The sequence below is a fragment of the Cryptosporidium andersoni genome (genome assembly GCF_001865355.1).
Source record: "Cryptosporidium andersoni isolate 30847 chromosome Unknown contig_22, whole genome shotgun sequence".
Classification (NCBI taxonomy): Eukaryota; Apicomplexa; class Conoidasida; order Eucoccidiorida; family Cryptosporidiidae; genus Cryptosporidium; species Cryptosporidium andersoni.
In genome coordinates this window covers 167,659-184,996 of record NW_027122871.1, presented here as the reverse complement: position 1 = coordinate 184,996, position 17,338 = coordinate 167,659, and the positions used below count along the sequence as shown (strand labels likewise).

General features: G+C 32.2%; 7 protein-coding genes across 7 annotated transcripts; 2 read left to right on the top strand and 5 right to left on the bottom strand.

The window, feature by feature from the left end:
• Window positions 1-330: 330 nt before the first annotated feature.
• On the top strand, window positions 331-7,167 carry cand_030210 (uncharacterized protein; the record flags this gene model as incomplete). Its single annotated transcript, XM_067213248.1, has 1 exon — window positions 331-7,167. One exon carries the CDS (start codon window positions 331-333, stop codon window positions 7,165-7,167), a length of 6,837 nt encoding a protein of 2,278 aa, XP_067067622.1.
• Window positions 7,168-7,612: 445 nt separating this feature from the next.
• On the bottom strand, window positions 7,613-8,974 carry cand_030200 (RuvB-like 1 protein; the record flags this gene model as incomplete). Its single annotated transcript, XM_067213247.1, has 1 exon — window positions 7,613-8,974. The coding sequence occupies one exon, from the start codon at window positions 8,972-8,974 to the stop codon at window positions 7,613-7,615; it is 1,362 nt and encodes a 453-aa protein (XP_067067621.1).
• A 208-nt stretch (window positions 8,975-9,182) lies between these two features.
• On the bottom strand, window positions 9,183-10,844 carry cand_030190 (peptidase M16 inactive domain-containing protein; the record flags this gene model as incomplete). The annotated part of the gene is made up of 1 exon (XM_067213246.1): window positions 9,183-10,844. One exon carries the CDS (start codon window positions 10,842-10,844, stop codon window positions 9,183-9,185), a length of 1,662 nt encoding a protein of 553 aa, XP_067067620.1.
• Window positions 10,845-11,092: 248 nt separating this feature from the next.
• On the bottom strand, window positions 11,093-13,906 carry cand_030180 (uncharacterized protein; the record flags this gene model as incomplete). The annotated part of the gene is made up of 1 exon (XM_067213245.1): window positions 11,093-13,906. The coding sequence occupies one exon, from the start codon at window positions 13,904-13,906 to the stop codon at window positions 11,093-11,095; it is 2,814 nt and encodes a 937-aa protein (XP_067067619.1).
• Window positions 13,907-14,160: 254 nt separating this feature from the next.
• Window positions 14,161-14,754, top strand: cand_030170 (vacuolar protein sorting 29; the record flags this gene model as incomplete). Its single annotated transcript, XM_067213244.1, has 1 exon — window positions 14,161-14,754. The coding sequence occupies one exon, from the start codon at window positions 14,161-14,163 to the stop codon at window positions 14,752-14,754; it is 594 nt and encodes a 197-aa protein (XP_067067618.1).
• Window positions 14,755-14,821: 67 nt separating this feature from the next.
• Window positions 14,822-15,931, bottom strand: cand_030160 (uncharacterized protein; the record flags this gene model as incomplete). Its single annotated transcript, XM_067213243.1, has 1 exon — window positions 14,822-15,931. The coding sequence occupies one exon, from the start codon at window positions 15,929-15,931 to the stop codon at window positions 14,822-14,824; it is 1,110 nt and encodes a 369-aa protein (XP_067067617.1).
• Window positions 15,932-16,123: 192 nt separating this feature from the next.
• cand_030150 (LSM domain-containing protein) lies at window positions 16,124-16,381 on the bottom strand (the record flags this gene model as incomplete). Its single annotated transcript, XM_067213242.1, has 1 exon — window positions 16,124-16,381. The coding sequence occupies one exon, from the start codon at window positions 16,379-16,381 to the stop codon at window positions 16,124-16,126; it is 258 nt and encodes an 85-aa protein (XP_067067616.1).
• Window positions 16,382-17,338: the final 957 nt, after the last annotated feature.

The following is a 17,338-nucleotide window of genomic DNA, read 5'->3' as shown; positions in this document are numbered from 1 at the left end:
ATCCAATATTTATTTATACTTCAAAGTTAGGCTATCCCCATCCTCACTTTTAGAAATATTGGATTCGTAGTATATTATTTTTATATAAATTTGGTACAATAAGACCTGGGGTGTATTTACAATCTTATCATCCTACCCAACATAATATAAAATTTCCTAGAATCCCGAGTATATATTTACATATTATTTATTTACTTCTATTGATTCAATTTGGTTGGCGCTGGATACAGTCACAAAGAACATATAGTATTCCTTATAAAAAGGGTTATTCTAGAAAAAACCACAATTATTATCTAGATGGAGAATCTAATCTGTGTATTTTAGGCAAATATGCTTTTATCTTGTGGAGTAGTATCAGATGGTGGTATTTCAGAGGAGATAGTATTAGTATGTTGTAGTATTTGGGGAAATATATGTGCTACTGGGACTAAACTAGGACATGTGTACCTGTGGCATATACAAAGTGAAGAGAATGGAAATAATGTCAAAGATAATTTGGTTCCATATAATATCCTACTGCCAAATACACATGGTAATTATGAGTTAATTGGTATGGTATTTGTTTTATCACCGTCACCACTGTTACAAGGTTGCTCTGAAGAGCTATTATTGACTTTACATTCAGATAGGATCTTAAGATATTGGTCTTTAGATAATGGTAGATGTATAGCTCAACTGGAACACAGTGCTGAACATGATGTCACCCAGGTTATTAGTTTGGTAGATAGAAGGTTTGTACTGCTAGTTGGCCTTCAAAAGATTACAATAATAGATACATGGTCCCGTCTAAATTGTGGCAGACTAAAGATAGCTAGTTGTCCAATTAGCAAAAGGCTTGATAAAAATATGAATGATGAAGATACCTTCCCTATATATAGATCAATAACAGATTCTTCCGAGAAGTCAAGGAATTATAATTTAGACTCTAATAATATTCTGAATAAAAGTATGTCTGAATTACAAAATTCACCCAAGTCTTCTGGGAGATATGGGGAGTCAATGATATGCTGCGTATCTACTAATTATGACTATTTGGAACTTCTAAAAAGATCTGCAAGTATTTCCAGTTATAACTTTTGCGCAGATTATCAATATCCAACTGCTCATTTATATACAGTTGCAGCTGTGCTAAATACTGGTCAAGTTTTGGTTTGGGACTTAAGCTGTGTTATTAGAGTTTGGTGGCACTTCATTCCTATTCCACATTGTGAGTTACCTTGTCCAGTCCCTAAACCTCAACGAGGTGATGTACCTGAGCCATTTGCTAAATACAATTGTGATATAACTAAGAATTCTGAAACCTTAAGGGAGTTTTCATATACTGGGAATGGGCGTTTACGTGGACAAATTGACAACAAATCTGAATCATCTCAACTTAGTAATACCAATTCATACTCTAATTTCCAAGCTACAGCTGTAGATAATTCTACAAACTCTGCAGCTAATTTCTATAGAACTAACAGCATGTATATAGATAATCACTCTGGTTACTTTAAATCTCCTAATACCTATCAAATTCCAGCTACGAAATCTCCTCCATTAGCTCCTTTACTATTTTACCTACATCCATGCTTCGTTTCCGAACCAACAAAGCTTTATTGTGTACAATCAAATGAAATGGTGTCTACTCAGATAATAGTGGTTGATTATTACTTGATTATAAATGCTAAATACCGTTTGATAATATGGCGTAGAAGTTTCCAGCCACAATTCCAAAATAGAAAGCTACGTTACCAGCCTTTTGGAGATATTTTTGTACCTCCAACTTCATATCCTAGTGATCTGGAACTAGGTACAATTTTTAGATCTAAGACCTACGAAATATATAAGGATACTACTTTGCATAGAGTAGATACATATGGAGAGTCTCAAAGTACTATATCATCTAATAATGATGAAGATAAACAAGAACATAAACTTTCTATTTGGATGGGACTAGCATATGCTTCTTGTTTAGAATGTGACTCCTTAAAGGAGAATAGTAAATATTTCTCAATTTTGGCATGGTCATCAGATTTGACAATTTACAAGTTAAAAATTCCTAAAGTTTTGGATGTTTTGTTTTCTGATAACACTGATTTTCACACAGAACATACAGATACATTTTCGTTCTTAAATACATTGATTGAAGACTACTGCGGAGGATACTCAGATATGTTACTTTATCCAATATGCTTGATTAATTGTGAATCTGAAAGAACGGAGGAAATAAGTAGTGTGAAGGATTTATCTAGTTTGTGGCAATTTTGGAAGGTTTATTCAATAAAGAGTGATGAAACTCTAAAATCAAGGATCTTGTGGATTCATAGACATAATATAAATCTTTTATATAATTTAAGACAAGATCATCTAGATCGTATTTTCTCTAAGGATAAACTTACTGAGAATTCACAATATGGATCTTTAACATATATGGAGTTATCTTTAGATTCCATATCATATGTGAGATTTTCTTCATGCTTTGAAAATGATGAAAAAGAAAACCCTTTTATAATTGATTTACCCTGTTCATACAAAAGTAGAGAGATTTACTCTGAGAAACTTGTTTGGAGTTTAACGATGCCTTTAACTGATATATGGGATAACTATGTCAACTCTTTTGAACGTAAAGATTCTGTGAGAGTTTGTGCTTGTTTGTTTACTGAACAGAAAAATTCTATTTATTGTATTATTTCTCTATCTAATGGTAAAATTATAGGACAATGCCTAACGGGAGATTTTGGTTTAATAGATGGAACAAGCTGTAGTTTTGATAAACACTCACTTGGAACAATTGAGAATGGAATTATATATATTCTTCCTGTTCCTTACTTTCTTGAGAATAGCAGAGATACAGGAGAAACTGTTAGTGTTGTTGAATTCGCTTCTGTTACAGATGGATATATTTTCGGAGCTACTTCTAATGGAAATATTCTCGTTTGGAAAGTGGATTTAATGAATACTAATCAGAGAAGAAGTTCAGAGTATAATACTTCAGTTTTTAATAATGAGCATACACAAAGGAAAGAATATCCCTCAGACTTGGGTTCATTCTCTCCATTGCAAGGATTATATAATAATGAAAGCACTTTTTCTCTAGTTTTATGTATAAGTGGCATATTTTCCAGTTCAAATATTACCCTAACTAAAGTAATTAAATTAGAATTAACATCTATGGGTGAAATTGACACACCTACTTTTGAAGATTCTAAAATTTTGGTGTACTCTTTCTCTGAGAAAAGGACACTTTTATTGAGTATAATTGATAATAAAGGAAGATATGAAGATGAAGAATGTGAAGTGATCGGTAAATATGATAACTCAACTGTGAATGAAGAATTTGAATCTATATATATGGAGCATAAGAGAGTTTCATTTAAGAGTACTCCATTAAGTTTATATAATTCTGCAGATTTTAGATTTCCTCAAAGGTTAGATTCGGCATGCATAGATACAATATGCGACTTTATTTATATTTTATATGGGAAGGAAATGTGCATTTTTGATAGTAACTCTGGTTGTTTATTGAATATTATTGATACAGACAACATGTTAAATATTGAATCACCTCAGCTTCCATATATCCACTTATCTGCTGGAGCTATTTCAAATATTGTGAGATTTGTCCAATGCATGCCATCTTTGGAATTTTCTAGTCATGGTTTTATATATGGATCAATACCAATAGGAAAATATAAATCTAGGAATTATACATGTTGCAATGGTACTGGACGAACTGAATATCCAAGATATTTAGAATTATGCAAGGAGAAAGTTCGAAATTTCCAAACTCATAATCTCAAATACTCAAAATATGACTACCTTGAGGAACAAAAAAGTGAAAATCTTAAATATAAGGATTATATAGAAGACTTTGGTTCTATTAATACTGAGTTTAAAGTTTCTAAAACTGATTTTACCTTAAAGGGCTATTCAAAAGACGATATGAACTCCTATTGTAGAACTTTTACTATAGATTCCAGATATTTAAGATCAGAAGAAGTACTTAAATCTTATCCCTCAATAGGAAAAAGGTCCTTAGATAGTAATCATTATATATTCCTGTCCTTCCTGATTTTTAATCCCCATGCATCTTCAGATGTACAGAAAATTGAGAAGAAGCAGCAGCGCAATACCAAGACAGCCAAATATTTGAGACATTTACTTCCTCTCTTTATAAAGTCTACAGATATATTTCTGACTAAAATATTATCGATCATGGCTCCTTTATCTACTACTCCTATTTTGAAAGTTAACTCAATAATCATAGGTGTAAATTACTCTCTTTCTATTCCTATTGGAAATGGATGCAATCTACACAAAACTCAAACTACTTCTGAAACTTCATTTGTAATTCCCAAGAATAGTGATACAATAAATATACGTCTATCTGGTATATTACAAAGTACTCATGATGAATTAACGAACACAAATAGACATTTGGAAAGAAGATATCATTCTTTTGATACATCAAGGAATAAGGGGGTAGGTGATAATTCTGAGAATTCTTACAACCGTTCTTATACTTTTGATGGGGTGGGGCCACCACCTTATCGTTATGTTACAATAGAGAACTGGAATGAGAAACTAACGAAACATATATTTAATAAGACTGCCTTTTTAAGATCTTTAAGGAGCAAGGTTGGTTCAAACAAGTTCCAAACTATTGTAGCATCTGGTAAACCATACAGTGACTGGAATACAGAAACAAGAAATGAGAATTTATCTACGAGCTCAAGTTACTATTATATTGGACAATTTTCTGGAATACCTTGCACTTCTCATGTAGTTAACCAGATTGTTAAATCTAGACACCCCCACTATAACCAATCTGGTAAAAAGAATAGAAAATATTTGGAGGAATCTAAGATTCAAATAGAAAGAGAAGCAACGCCAAGGAGAAAAACTAGAGGAAAAGGACTGGAAGGATATAGGAACATTGATTCTGAAAAAATAAGAGATACTGAGAATAAAACTGATGTTGATACTGTTCCCGACCTTCATATTGAATATTTTTCACAGAAATCAAAACAAAATGACTTTAATCAATCAATAATTCACTCCCCAACAATTCCGAGTAGTTTGAACTTACATGATACTTCAGATTTTCAAAAAGCTAAGGTATTACCTAACTTTAACGGTGAAGATGAAGAGTGGTTACAATTTTTCTTGAATTATAGACGTTTCAGATATGATAATTTAACATTTTCTGATCAATTGGAAGATTGTAAGGGACCTTTGACATCTTTTTCAACTCATCATGTAGCTCTTCAAATGGTGATTTTGCACTATTATTTTTCCTATTATTGTGATATGGAAATCCCAATTCGTCTAGTTGATAAATTTCTACTGTCATGGATTACTAGTTCAATGTACAGAAGACATGATACAGAGAGATTAATCCCATTCCACCTATTTACAATTACTGGAATAACCCTGGATATTTATAATCCTTATCTAAGATCATCAGCTAGATACTGTCTTCAGTTAGCTATAAGATCTTTACCTGCAAAGGTTCTTGCATATAGTGAAGAAATAGCCTTAGATACCTTATCTGGGATATTAAGGACACAATGTAGTACTTCTGAAATGTCAGAAAGTCCAAATTTACTTAATCAAAGTAGTTTATGCAATGATACACTTGATTTTGATACATCTTTAGAGAGTGAATTACAGGCTAGCGGAATTCCGGAACAACAAAATTCTTGTCAAGCTAAGGATATTTCTTACTCACCCCCATGGAATGAATCTTGTAAACGTGGTCATCTTCAACATTACTCTTACTGTACTATGTCTCTTTGTAGAATGATTGGCTATAGGCTTCCATTTTCTATTATGAACTCTTGTGAGTACTATCATTCTAGTATAAGTATAGAAGACATGGCATTGTTCTTTTTAAATGTGGTTTTACATGAACATCCCTTCAAAAGAATACATTCCAAATGCTTAGGAAAAATTTTACTAACATTTCTTGTGAGCATTATATGCTCTTACGATATTGAGCCAATAGTGATTCTATCTAAAAATTTAGGGAAAAATAAATCTGAACAAAATAAAGATTTTGGCTATTCGAAGAAATACCAGTATGAACAATGGTATCCCTGGGAAAGAAGTTTTATTTCAGATGGCAACAATGAGTCCGATTCAGATAGCATGGATACTTGTAACGATATAACAACTGTTATTCAGACATTAAGATTTCTTTGGGCTGTTGATCTTTTGGTTCTCAACTTCAGTATTCTTTTAGGCCATCAGTTTATATCTGGCACCTGTATCCCTTCTCTACTTCGTAGAGGTCTAGCAAATTGGGAAAAAAGCATTTATGTAGCTGCAATTTTATTTCAGACAGATCAAGGAACAAGTTTTACAGAAGATTTGAAAAATAAAAATAAATGCACTAAATTTAAAGATCTACCAACTCTATTATCCAAAAGTATTATATGCCTATGTATTAGGTTACTTACTTTAGCCCAATATCCCCCATTTTGGTTTTCTTGTCGTCACTTACTTCAACTTATTGGACAAATAGACCCACTGACGTACATATATATACTAGGATGCGCAGGTAGAACTTGTTATTCAGATATGGGAATGAATTATACATGCAATATGCTGTCATTAATGATTTACTTCGTTTCAAATTATCCTGAATATTCTTTCCCTTATATTAATGTGGCTGTGGATATTGCCATTGGGTTTTTGGATCCTCTTGATTCTGTCCTTAGAAAGGGAACTATTGCAGCTGTTACTTCCGTACTTTATCATTTAGTCAAGACATTTCCGATGATTGCCTTTCATCAGCATACTCAACGTCTAGCTATTGGCCATCAAAAGTCAATTCTCATATATGATCTGAGAACTGCAACTAAATGGAGAGTACTTCAAGGTCATAAAGGAGCTGTAGATGCCCTTTGCTTTGATAAGGGTGGGGAGTTTCTAGCCTCTTATTCCATTGCTGAAAGATCTTTGAGACTTTGGCAATGTACTCAATCAGGTTTACTAGGTGGACTTTTAGGTATATCTGGAAGTTGTATTAAGCTTATACAGCTACCTGAGCTTAGAAATAATCCAATATATAATGCTTTATACTATAAACTTAGAACTGTAAAAGTCTCTTATAAAAACCCGAAAGAGTGGCAAATTAAAAGGGAGGATCAGAGAAATTACATTGTTACAATTGACTACTAAGAAATCGATGAATTTAATCGTTGAAAATATTTAAACCTATTTAGACTGACTCGTATACTTAACATAATTTAAAGTTATATTGCAAAATTCTATTAATTCATTTAAAAAGAATCATTTGTAAATTGACTAATATAAATTCAAACTCACTATTTCTAGAAATTACAAACTTAAAGTTTCTTGAAGTCTTATGAATTATAGTAGCAAAAACTAAATCTTTATCTTATTCCAATTATTCAGTAAATATCCACCCTAACTAGGAAAATATTTAGCTTGAATTATGAAGTCACTTTAATAACTAAGATGTCCGTAGCAAAGTCTTTAATCGAGAAACTTGACACAAATTATTGAACTTTAGAGAAGTGTAAGGTTTGTTAAATCTAGAACACAGATCAAATACTTCAAAGTCACTAGTGTAGTTATATGACTCAGTCAAATATCTACAAATTTATACCACAAATGATGAAGCATCTTCTGCTAATCTTCTTGCTGATGCTTTAGCATCGAAGAACAAATTGTCGACTTCCTTTATGTCATCTCTAGTTATACAATCTCTTCCGTAAGTGCCAGATATTATAGCTGCAGGTGTCAATAGTTGACAAATGTAACGCAAAGAAGTAGAATTGCCAATTTCCCCTAGAGCTTGCAAAGCATCTTTATCAACCTTAATACCTTCTGTCTCACACCGAATAGATACAATGCGAATCATTTCTTCTATATTATATGGGACTGTTCTAATAATCAATAGACGATCTAACAAGTCCACAGGAATACCATGGGATGAAAGAGTATCCGTACCACGAACTGTACACACGCCTCTATTTGTGCCAAATATAACGATTGGAGCTAAAGAACTTTCTAGTGCTCTATTTAAAAATGTAAAACATTCAATATCTAGCATGTGAACTTCATCTATAAACAGTACTCCTGGAACAAGCTCAGCTACACCTTTATCAATATAAGAATTTACACTCTTGTTTACCTCTAAACGGAGTTTCTCCGTTATTTCTGTCTTCTTTGGGCGTACATATTGTCCTAATAACGAAATGATGTCCTGGCCTCCTTGTGGATGTGCATTTGCAATATCTAGATCGTATAAAGTTACATCCTGCACAATTTCTTTCTTCTTGTGTACATCCCCTTTAGGTATTGGTACATATTCTTCTGATTCTAAGTCAAATTCAGTTGCATAAGCATCTGATCTTCCTAATCTCTTAACAGTACCACTTGTAGACTCAACATATATAACATCACCTACACGAACCTTTTCTTTTTGAAGTATATCACTTAACTGAGGTGCTAAACGTAAAGTTTTCGTTCCTTTTGCAGATTTAAGTGTTACTAAAATTGCAGAAACTGCTTTGCCAAAATTCCCATGAGGATTTTCTGTCTCTTCAGTTATTAATTCTGTTACTTCTCCTTCATAAACTTCCTTTATATCGCGGATCCTAAGGCCTATAGACCTACGAAAATTCTCCATTAAAACTTCTGTTTTCTTTACTTCAGCTGAGTAAACTTCTGAGGCTACCATTGGACAAAATGGGACTTTAGGACCTAGTTCATGGGCCATTGCCAAAGCTATAGCTGTCTTACCAGTTCCTGGAGGACCTGCAAATAAAATCGCCTTTCCAGCTAGCTTTTTACTTCTGATTAAACTTAGAACTATGCCTGCTGCCTCACGAGCCTCTAATTGTCCAATCATTCCTGAACTTCCGTCATTTAAAGGTGATCCATCTTGCCTCAAGCCAAGACCTCTAATATGGCTATGAGCTGAAACTCTTTTTATATTAGAATTCGAGCTAACTTGCATTTTCAAACACACACCTAATGCTGTAAGACTTTTAAGTATAGAGTAGCATCTGAGGACAGCTCCAGAAATATTTAGGTTCCTAGCGCTAAAATCTAAATAGGGCTCCAAAGGTCTTCACAGTGAAATAAACAGGTGAATATTTAGATTAGTCATTTCTTGAATATTTATAAGGTTTATAGAAAAACTTGGTTATTTTTAGTATCTACATCTACACTGACTTTCCTTGTAATATATGAACAACTTCTCGGTACGTAGGAGCATAATTAGTATTGCCATAAATTACCAGGGTTGGTTTGTCAATAGATCTAAGGATAGATTCAGAGATCCTAACAATATCTTCTTTTGTAACAGTATCTACTGCTTTACAAAAAGCTTCTGTACTGATATATTCATTTGTGCACAACAACTGTTTCGCAATATCATCCATAGCAATAGACCTATTTTCCAAATTTATTGAAATAGCTCCTTTGATAGCATTTTTAGCCCTTTGCAGCTCTTCAGAATCTAAATTCTTCATCTGATTAAGTTCCTTACTTATAACATAAAGGGCATCTATTGTTCTTTGTGGGTCTACAGAAATATATATTCCAAACAAGCCAGAGTCACTGTACTGATTTACAAAACAGTTACATGTTTCTACCCATTCATATCTATTTAGTATATCCAAAAATAACTTAGTGTACATTCCTTTTCCAGGTCCTCCTGTACTAAAGGATCCGCCACCACCCATGTAAGCTTGTAGTATAGATAATGGAACAATATCTTTACTAGTCCATCCACATGAAGTTTCTAAAGCTATTGCGATATGAGTCAAAAAATTGTTAGATTCTTTTCTCCACTCTCCACCAGTATAATTTGGTCTAATATTACTTATAGATCTAGTTTTTTGAATTTGGAATTTTGTAGTGTAGTTGGTAAAGGATCTCATAATCCATTTGCATAAAATATTGTGTTCAATGCCCGTACCCACAAAAATCATCCTCTCTGGTATAAAGTAGGATTGCATAAAACTCCTCATAGTCTTTTCGTTAAAGTGCTGTAAAGAAGATTCTGAAGCAAATATTTGATTTCCAAGAGTGTTGTTCCATGCTACAGTATGTATCATCTCGGTTATTAAAGTTTCAGGATCTTTATTTAGTGTTAGTGCAAAATTTTCAACAAGACCTCGTGCATCCCTTATTTCATGTCTCAAAAATTTTGGGCTTGAAATATTCCCAATAAGTAAAGGTATCATTATAGAAGAGTATTCTCTAAGACATTCTATATTATATACAATATGTTCCCTATTTGCACTACTTCCTGCATTAACCCCCAATATTTCTAATGTTCTTATAGTCTGTAAGTACGATAAGTACTCTGTAGATTTGAAAGCCATAAGTTGTAGAAAGTGGGATACTCCCTGAGTTTCTGAGGTCTCAAATCTACTTCCAGCATGTATATACAAGCTTAATTTTGATACAGACTCTCCACAATCTGAGCTTACAATCCTTAAGCCATTTTCTAAGATAGAAAAGTTTAGTTCGTAATCGTAAGCTGTATTTCGAGATTTTGTATTTATGGATATATTGCTAGTGGAATCTTTAAATTCTTTAATTTCATCTGGTGTTAAAATAATACTTGAAATTGGAATATCTTTATAAGGATTAGAGTGATGGAAATTCTTTTTAAGTAAGTAATCTTTAACATCTGGGAGCTCATGTGCTACAACTTGAGGGTCCTCATATATTGTACGGACTAAATTGAATTTTGGTTTTATTCCCAAACTATATGAGTAGAAGCGTTTTGAGAGTAGTAAACTAGATTTAATACATCCACTATTTACTCTAAGTAAGCCTAATAGTATAGATGAGCACTTTTTATTAAGTTTCATGAATATCTTACAGGCTTGTATTATTGGAATACATAGGCGCATATATTCTAGAAAATAATAAGACCATCTTTTGTTTTGTACATCAAATAAATAAATCTAAAAATTAGATATAATCTTTAATATATATACTGTTTTTTACATTTAGTGAGGTTTCCTAGTTTAGTATTATAAAAAGGCCTTTCACTGTTAATTTTATGCAAAATTTTTAGGTTATATAATTTCTTTAAAATAGACTAAGACAAAAAATTTCAAATCCACTTTTTAAATCCTGAATTCCAACAGGAATTTTTAATGCTAATCTCCATAGATTTAAATTTAAATGGAGGATATAACTTTGCAAGGTAATTTTGAAACCAGTATACACAGGTATTAAGAGAAACTTCACTTACTTCTGCAAAATAGTTTTTTTTTACTTTGAATTCTCTTTCTAAAATGTAACATAGATCTTCAATACTTATAAAAGAAGATATACCTTCAGAATTTCTGTATATCACACCTTTAAATGCATCAGTTACCAGATTAAACAGGAGTGAAGCTCTCTGACCCCATGAAACTGGTATTTCATCTCTTGAGCAACCATTGCTTAAATTTAAGTCCTTTTCTTTCTCTTTTTTTAAAATTTCACGTTTATTATCATAGTCAATTGTTTCTTCAATGATTTGAGCATATCTAGCTCTGTATTCAGGTTTTTTCGTTCCTTCCTCTATTATTTTTTCTAAAGGATAGATTTTAGCTATTTTATCACGTCTATCTCCCGGAATTAAAGGGAATCTAGAAGGTCTACCTTTATAATATGTAGGAGCATATCGAACTTCCGGTAGTTCAGGTGTAATTAGTGCATGCCAAAGCTTTAATTGACTCATCCATGGGGAGTTTGTCCTTAATTCTGAGTCTTTAATACCTTTAAAGCGTACATCATTTCGCATTTGGTCCATCCACTGATGATGAAGAGCCTTAACTAACTTGTAAGCTTTAGTAGGGTTGAGTTTATTTAAAGGAGTTATACCTTCTTCTTTTATGAAGGGTTTTAGAGTCAGAGGTGTAGGAGTTATATTTATTTTACCCTCTATAATATGAGTATAGTGTAAATTCTGGGTGTATTGAGTATTTACTACTGAAGAAGGAACCCAAGTTGTATCAATTATATTAAATTCTTCAAATATATCTAATTGCGTCATTTGATTTTCTGTATTTTGAAAAAGTGGGTTATAATCCTTTAAGTAGTACTGTATGCTATTACAAATTTCTAAAGAGTTTCCTATCTTATATTTTGTCGCAAGACCAAAGACTACCTTCATTCTTTCCATACAAGTTACTATAAAATTTTGAGGGCTAACTCCAATTACAAAACGATCATAATCATTTATTGAAAATGGAGGATTATCAAGTGAATCTGGTATTGTAAGAGCAATGGATACATCTAAGGCTTTACTTCTGGTTACTGATGGTAAGGTCTTAATAACCATTGGGTTAATTGTCCAACGATTACCTTTTTTATCTTCATTATTTCCAAATTGAGAAAACTCAAGAAATTTTAAGAGGATATTGTAAAAAGTAAAACATATTAATATAATTTCATCCAGTGATACCCCGTGCATTGTTTTAGCTCCTATAATATTTTCTAGTAAATCTGAACATGTAGAAGCAAAACGAGGTTCATTTGTAGTATCAAAATGCTTTGCAAATTCATCATCAGTTAAAATAATTCTATAGAGTTCTGCAGCATGTCGGGGCCATATATAAACATTCTTAACTTTACTAATTAAAGCTTTTTTAGTTGCAGTTCTGATTACTGCCATTGGAACTATTTCCCCCTCGTTATACAAATATGAAGATATTTTCTTCCAAGCTACTTTACAGCTTTCTACTGCATTTTGATCAAACATCTCATCTTTGGATTTATATTGATTAGAAGATTTTGTCTTACTATTAGAATTTGAATGTTGCATTTCAGTAACAAAATATGGACAAGAAAGTCCAAAATTTGGGATTAAATATTGAAAATTGTCTGTCAGTACTTTATTATATCGGACTTTGGCTGTTGAATCCAGTCGGGGGGTTACTGAATTAATAAGATATTCAACAACCTTATTAAAGCTAGGAGATATTTTAAAATTTGGATACATCGCCAATGTATTGTTTTCAATCTTGCCTTGAATTTCTAAAAATCTGCGATTCATATCTCTTTGGAAACGGTTTGTCATTTTCTGTTCCTCTATTATACCCAGAACATTTAAACCATTAATTAGGTGAAATGATAGTTGAGTTAGTTCTACAGCTTTTATCAGACTCTCATCGTACATTCTATCTCCAATCAAAGAATATAAATTTTCGATGGATTCTCTCATTTCCTTCATTTCTGAAGTTTTTCTTCCACATATTTCTACTAATTCAGCTAAAGCTGTATGCTCCATTCTACCCAGATTAATGACAGCTACTTCGGCATTAGCTTTCATTGCTTCTTCATTTTCTAAATTCTCTATATTTGCACTTCTACTCTCAAATATTTCGTATGATCTGTATAACCTATTCAGATACATCATATATCTATTAAGTAAATCCCGAATATCTTCCAAGGGATTTTTGCTCATTTTAGAAATGCGGATTAATAGCATTTCAATTTCTGGGTTTAAGTTGTTCTTTGCATAGCTATGCCATAAATCAACGGTAATTATGGCATATGGATTTATGTTTATATGCTTTGTAATTTCTTCAGACCATTTGGAAATTAATGATATCTGGCAATTCACTGATTTTTTTCTATTTTCAATGATGTCTAAAAATTTCAAGTTCATCACGCTTGTATTACTATTTGTATCGTCTTGAATAATATATGTACATTGCAGTGTCTCCCCAATTAATTGATGAAATCTAATTAAACCTTCTTTATCCCCAGAGTGCAATTTAGTGTGTAGTATGCCATTTTTAACTTTGATTTGAAATCCATTATAAGCATGAACAATATAGCAAAACAACATTCCAGAAACTATTAACCACCTCAGAAAGAAGAGTGCAGTAAAGTTCCTTTTAATTGCTTTTTCATTAAAATTTTTAAGTTTCATATTTAATTTAAGACTTTTTTGATATTAGACATAACTTTAAAGTAGGAGAAAAGTAGACTTTCTTTAGATCAAAAAATCAATGAAATACAAAGTAGTTTTCATGCCTATAAAAGTGGCGCTAGAGCGCCAGTATAGTATAATTAATATCACGTTAATGGGTAGGAATAAACCTAGAAATTAGAAACTTAAACGCTTAAAGTTAATTATAAAAGTTTAGTTCTATACTTTATACTTATTTTGGCATATTGAGGGCTATGAGCTCAACAGACTTTGGAGATCTGGTACTTCTTATTGGTGACTTGAATATTCCATATGGTGCTAAAGAGCTACCAACAAGTTTCAGGGAATTATTAGCTACAGATAAAATAAACTACGTTCTTTGTACAGGGAATATAGGCTCACAGGAATACGTTGATGTGCTACAAAATATAACTTCGAATATATATATAGTTAAGGGTGATTTAGATAGTGGAATAGTTAATCCAAATCCTCAAAGTAATGGTGAATTTCCTGAATATATAGTTGTTCAGATAGGTGAATTTAAAATAGGCCTGATACATGGGAATCAGGTGATCCCATGGGATGATATGGATGCCCTTGTTCAATGGCAAAGGAGATTAGATTGTGATATCTTAGTAACTGGTCATACACATAAATTAAGAGCAACGGAAATAAATGGAAAGTTATTAATAAATCCAGGATCTGCAACTGGTGCATTCAGTGCATACAATCCAGATGCAGTCCCTTCATTTATGTTAATGGCTTTGCAAGGAAAAAAAGTAGTTCTGTATGTATATGACTTAAAAGATGGTAAAACAAATGTATCAATGAGTGAATTTTCTAAATAGGGTTATACTAGGTATACATTAGAATATTTTACAATCTCCATATTTTAAATAATGCTAAGTATTTAAATTACTTCTTCACAAAATCATCTATAAATGTTTTTATTAGATTATCTAAACTTTTGTAAATATTATCTTCAACGCTCAATTTTATTTTCATAAAGTCTGGAATTTCTGTAATAGAGATTCCTAATGGACAAGAATCAAAGATTATTTTGACTGTATACTCATCAGTGTCTATCATATTCAGTTCGGAAACTGATATTAAACCTGTTAAGTAGAATTTCTTATCTGAGTTCTGTTCTAAAGTAACATAAGCTTTGAAGTTGCAAGTTATGGAGCAGTCCAATACACAAATTTTCTTTCCCTTTCTTACACTAGAGGATGCTTCTCCTGTTACAGAGACTCCTGAAAATTCAATAATTGTATTGAGACTATCAATTCTAATCTGAAGTGATTCTATTCTTTGTTTGAAAGTCTCTTTAACCCAATTCGTTTCTGGTCTTTCTTCCCAATGCCATGATCCAGTATTCCACAAGCTACCTTGGACATTGGAGATATTTTCATTACTTGATTTTTGTCTCTGCTTTTCTTCTTCTATTTGCTTTCTATATATTTCCGATTTCTCTTCACCCTTAATAGCTTGAGCTATTTGAGCTGTTTTAATTTCCTGCTCACGTTTCTCATTATCTGCAATAAGTCTGAGACGATTGCTTTCTGTCTCCAGTAACAAATCATGAAATCTCTTTAAATTACTACGAAGTTCATTGACTAAACTATTATTCATTTCTTTAACTACTAAATTACTCATCTCCCCTAAATCTGAGCTACTGGAGATTTTAATAGGATAAAGTTCTTGGTAGTTGTCTACTGAAAATTCCGGGATAGTCAAAGAACCAGTAAGGTATTTGTCATTGTTGTCATTATATCTAGCTAACCAATTAGCTATAATTTCAAATTCATATGCAAGAATAGGCCTTTTCTTTCTAACAGAAACTGAAGCCTCACCTGAAATTTTGGTACAAGAAAGATATATCACTAGATTTTCGTTAGGTGGTGGGAATTTATATTCAAACGCTTCTATCATAGATTTCAGTTTCTCTTTGCCCCATTTATCGTATTTCTTTTCTTCCCAATGCCAATTATTAGCATTCCAAATAGAACCCACAGCCTCAGACATTATTAGTTTATGATCTTACCAATTATCCTATCACTTCTATAAAGTCAGTTAAAACGTGTTGTCTGATAGAATAAGGCCCGCTGGCTCTTTTAATCAAGGGTATAGATAATAGTTATATCAGAATATGTAGTTATTTGAAATACCCAGGGTTCTATATAGTTTCAAGAACAACCTAATCCAATATTCATAGATTTACACAGTAGAAGTATTAACTGAAGCTATATATAAAACATTATTTCCACGGATAAATGTATCTCCATGTTGCCCTACCAAAGAACCATTAACAAATTCTTTTGTATCTTCCATTGCGATATTCATTCTGTCATCTAAACATGCTAAGATACCTTTGTAGTCAATTCCACTATTAAGTCTAACAATAACAGGTTTCCCTATTACTTGTCGAAGAAAATCACTAGGATTTCGTCTAGCATATATGTCTGAATTAGACATGTATAGTTACAGATATATTTACAAACACAGTTATAATAAGTTATAATTTTCAAATTAAATCAGAAACAAGTGAACTGTCAAAACACTGCCTCCAATTGTTCTTCAAATACAGTAATCATAGCGCTTATTAATATTAAGCTTTATCCTAGTTCTACTGATTCCAAAAGTCTATCACATATCATCTTATTAGTTGAATATAATATATCATAATATAATATTATAATGTACTAATTAAGACAAGATTTTAAAAAGGGGATGAGTAAAGTATAGGGATAAATATATTTACTCAAGAATCGAGGAAAATAAAAGGCGATGTGGGCGTGATTCGAACACGCGCGTGCAGAACACAATGGCTTAGCAGGCCACCCCCTTAACCACTCGGGCACCACATCTCTCACATGATATGTCACCCTCTTTCAAGAGTTATTTTATAATGAGTGATATTTCCACCCAAATAGCGCTACTAAACTAAGGTTGTATATAATAATATTACTGTTAGTAGATATGGTTACAGTACAATGTTAATCACTAGTGATATTACATGCATACAGCGGTATTATTCCAAATATTTTAACTTACCTAATGTATTATTTCCCTCTTATCCAAAAATTTATCATCAATATAAATTGTCTACTTTTCCACTAAGAGTTAGCAAGAGGGAAATTTGGTGAATATTGAGATATAAATGACAGCACTCAGTACTGAAGAGGTATCCTTCACAAAAGAGAGTACTTCTTAATAGGGTAGTGCAATAATAAGAGAGCTAATTTAGCGCTGGGTAATTTTATTCTGTAATTTCTCAGACGTCGCTTCGTTCAACATAGGTTATTTGAACCACAGCTAAATAGCAATATTTAATATTAACTTTTAGTTTCTAGCTAACTTGTTTATTTATTGGGTTCTTGGGGGGGATTCAGTTAGAATCTGATTTTCATTGGAAATATAAAGAAATTATTG